Below are 4,121 nucleotides of genomic sequence, written 5' to 3' on the forward strand. Positions count from 1 at the left end.
AATTCTACTAACTATGTTTTACTTCCTTTTACCATGCAGTTATCCTAAACTGACGCCTGCATTCCGCTTAAAAGGAATGCATAGAAAAGGCTCCAGTAACGCTAAATTCTACAGGGTGCTTCTGACAACACTTTTTAATAATACACCCAACTACGGTGGTTGGAATGGAAAGAAAGAATCTTTTCAGAAACTTCCTTTCAGCTACAGCGGAAATAAGTTTGAAGGTCTTCATAATTACACAGTGAATGAATTAAGAATACTTGATCACTATAAAATTCTTAGTATAGTTGTGAGTTCCAGTGCTAATTTAAAAGTCACGCAAAAAAAGCTGTCATATCAGTTTTTGAAAGAATGAAAACCTCACCCTCTGAAGCGCACGAGCTCCAAGAAATCGGGTGTTTTTTCCGGCACAAATGATAACCCTAGTGCATGAGGCGCGCAGAATGCTCATTGCGAACGAGCTACCAGGTGGTGACGTGTGGATGTGACTATGGCGGCCAGATCCTACGCTCTGTAGTATTGTTTGGTTTGGTTTATGGGGGTTTAACGTCCAAAAGTGACTCAAACTATGCAGGGCACCGCAGTGGAGAGCTCCGGAATATTTAGACCAGATGAGGTTCGTTAATGTGCACTGACATCGCACAGTGCACGGGTCTCTAGAATTTCGCCTCCATTGGAATGCGACCGCCACTGGCCCTGCAACATAGCATGTAGTTTTACATAGTCACTCTAAAATAGTGCTTCGTAGTTGGCGATGACTATCTTTTTTCTAGAATCACGCGAAGGAACAAAAGCGCGTGCCGTGGTACAACAGCGCAGTCAATTGTGCACCGAGGGCACTGGAACACGTGACCAGCTGACGAGGTGTTTGCAGTGAGCTGCATAGCGCTTTAAGCGATCAGCTTCGATTTTGCGGAGAAAAGGGCACTGAATTTCGTCGCGCTGCGGATTTTGACAGATCGACTTTATAAATTTCAAAAACTGATATAGCATCGCCTTGATCGTTCTTGATATAGCATCGCCTTGACTCCTTGTGGGCGCTGGCCACTAAAGTAGATTAATTATAAACTTAGTCAACTTTTCCTAAATAAGGAAGTATGAAGACAAGTTTAATTGACACCAACTTCAGCTGGTATTTTTTGTAGATTTCTACTTAGCTGCAAATAAAACTTTTTGGAAGTGCTGCCTGAAATACTTATTAGCTTTTAAAATGCATACTTGTTTCCTCTGCGTTTGAATCATCCAGCGTCGAATGCACCTAATTTTGTTGTACTGTCCCCCGCAGACCTCTCTAGAGTGCACGAATGGAGCACAGGGTTGTAAATATCCGCCATTTACGACTAGCCCAGGGCTCGAGACAATACCTTGTCATGCATGCATATTCCCATGGATCTTGTCCAACTCCTCATGTCTGAAAATTATATTGGGCTGGGCAGGCAGAGGCGGTTATCACAAATGCGCAGCAGAACGGCCCGTTCGATCGCTCTGGGTAAGTATATGTGGATGACTGAGCACAAGGTTACTCAGATTGCTGTCGAGTTTGGCACAATCTCCTGCCTGCGCCAGCTGCCTACATAATATTCCATCCCCTTTCGAACCCTCGTGATGGTGCCGGCATGCGAGTTGCCCTCGGGGAGCATTGTTTGTCTTCCCCGAGGCAAGCCTATTGCGTGATAAATCTTCGAGGGAACAGAATTACAGTGGCGCAGACCTCGCTTTGTGTTTGCTCTCGCCAGCAGCGGCACTTCAGAGTAAGTGCTTGCTCACAACGTGTCCGTCAGATGTAAACAGGTTTACGGTACAAGTCCGCTCAAGGTGCTTTATCGCAGCAAGTAGTGCGCTGCCGGAGATGAAGGCATGGAGACTCTGATACCTGGAATAGGCGCTCTTCAGTCTTTCATTTGTAGCGGTAGGTGGGCTGAGAACCGGTTTTTAACTGGTGTGGCGAAAAAAGGGTGCATCTCTGGGGAACACGTGCATACATTCGCAAAGAATATCAGGAAATCTGTGCATTATGATATTAGAAATTCTTCCACACTTCTGAGCGGAGGTAAAATCTTGAAAAGGTAAATTCCAGTCTCCCTCTCCTTTTCTCAGGTCTTCAATTGGCAATTGACTATTCTAGATGGTTGTTTGCCCTTTCCAGAGTGCTGAGGATTATTTTATTTCAGCGCTTTATTTAACCCTTTACTGCACGTTGTTGCATATATGCAACATTAGCATAAATGGCTCCAAAAACAAAAGGAAATCTGAGTTGGAGCTTCCTGTGCTCGTTGTTGCATTTCTGCAACATAGGTTTGAAAAGCGCGCCATCGTGTGTGCTGCCATCTGTCCTGCTTCAGTGGAATCACAGCCATAACAAACATGGTGGATGCTTCGCGCGCTCACGTGCTGTAACAACGGTAAGTTTTGCCGTTTTTTATGCCTTTCTGAACTGGATAATGTGCAGTGAAATTGTTTAGTCTTTACTACGCATCATTGTTAAGGCAGAAAACGTTCTTATAATGCAATATTTTGTTTCTGGCGCGTTAAAGTTGGTATGTTGCACATATGCAACAATGTGCACCTTGGTTGTTTTTCTTGACAGAACAGGCTACATCACTCTGCAAGGCGGGAAAAAAGCAGCTGAAGAAAAGGGGCAGACCAAGCAGCGAATCTATTGAACAAGCCATTGAGGTGAAGAAGAAGAGGGGCCCAACTGCACCCACTCCTACACAGGATGTTCGGCTAGATGAGGTATAATTTCTAAACAATCATGAGTTGTTTCAAAGGTTATAATCACATATATTCTTTCAGGTTGGCCACTGGGTTCTTTGGAGCCAAAAGAGGCAGCGCTGCAAGTTTCCCAAGTGCACCGGAATCTGCATGAGCTACTGTTCTAAGTGTGGCATTCATCTCTGCTCTACAAACAAGAGCAATTGCTTCTACGTGTATCACACAATGAAATGACCGTTTTACTGTGGTTGATTCAGTGGTCATTATTTGTATTTCATTCTCACCAAGAACGGTGTTCAGCTTTGCAAGGTGTTTTCATTGTGCACATTGTTGCAAATATGCAACATACCATTTTTCAGCCAATAAAAAATGTTGATAACCAGCGAATCAAATTTCCATGTGCATATAGTGATTTTTATGACTGCCTGCATGTCCTGAAATAATCTTATCATAAAATAAAAAATCGTGCAGTAAAGGGTTAACAGCGCGCTGCAGAATGGAATGTGCAGGTATACTTTTTTGGGGGGTTTGACATTAATTTCGGCCACGTAACCTTTTTTGAAACTCCAGTAACACTGCACAGCCCGCACACGTTATTTCATTTCGTCTGTATCAAAATTTGAGGAGCGAATTCTTGACCACTACAACTTTTCATCGTGTACTAGGCACAAGAAACTAACAACCAGAGCAGCGCTGAGATTTCGAACACTTCTGAGTTCCGTAAAAAACCCTTTAATTATATTCATATGCAGACCTGACTTCATTAAAGGTTTCACATTAGGCAAAAAAGATGCAAAGATCATAGAAGCGTCAGAGATTACAGAATTTAGGAATATCTCAAGGTATGTACAGACTCTGCAGCGCGACTGCGGAACCTGATTTCGCTGCTGGAAAGCCTGCCCCAGTAGGTGCACTTACAGGGCGAAATGCCGAAAAAGCTCATGCATGCAGATAACGGTGCTATTCAAAAACCAAGGAGAAAGAAATCAATCTATGATTTCTTTCTAAATCTTTTCTGAAAAAGAAAGCCGGTTTTTGGTACACGAAATCTCAGTTATCTAACACTGCATATCAGAGGGAGAGAATTCAAGGGACATTTAGGAAAACACTATTAAGTTTTCTTAGCCAGGACAGCAGCTTGGGCATGTTGGTTATTCATTTGTGACGGAACAGCGCATTTGTGACGGAACAGTGTCTCCTGTCCCGGTGTTTTGCGCTGTTCCGTCACAAATAAGTTTTCTTGTCCGTAAAAATCAGCTCTATAGCTCTAAATAGCGATTTCGACGTTTGTCGACACGAAAAGGCGCATTGATTCTTGCGAAAATTGCCGTCGGTTAAGGAATATACTTCTAAAGCCTTACTGTCCTAACTCAAGACTTTAAGGCTGAAAACTGCTCGGTGAACAC

The 4,121-nt window shown here is 43.3% G+C and overlaps 1 protein-coding gene across 1 annotated transcript; it reads left to right on the forward strand.

The window, feature by feature from the left end:
- The first annotated feature begins 2,184 nt into the window (after positions 1–2,184).
- Positions 2,185–2,967, forward strand: LOC149331135 (uncharacterized). The gene is made up of 3 exons (XM_089555399.1): positions 2,185–2,402; positions 2,588–2,736; positions 2,797–2,967. The coding sequence occupies exons 1-3, from the start codon at positions 2,372–2,374 to the stop codon at positions 2,947–2,949; spliced, it is 333 nt and encodes a 110-aa protein (XP_089411525.1). The 5' UTR covers positions 2,185–2,371; the 3' UTR covers positions 2,950–2,967.
- Positions 2,968–4,121: the final 1,154 nt, after the last annotated feature.

The sequence above is a fragment of the Amblyomma mixtum genome, chromosome 8 (assembly GCF_055824585.1).
Source record: "Amblyomma mixtum isolate Tamu chromosome 8, ASM5582458v1, whole genome shotgun sequence".
NCBI classification, from domain to species: Eukaryota; Metazoa; Arthropoda; class Arachnida; order Ixodida; family Ixodidae; genus Amblyomma; species Amblyomma mixtum.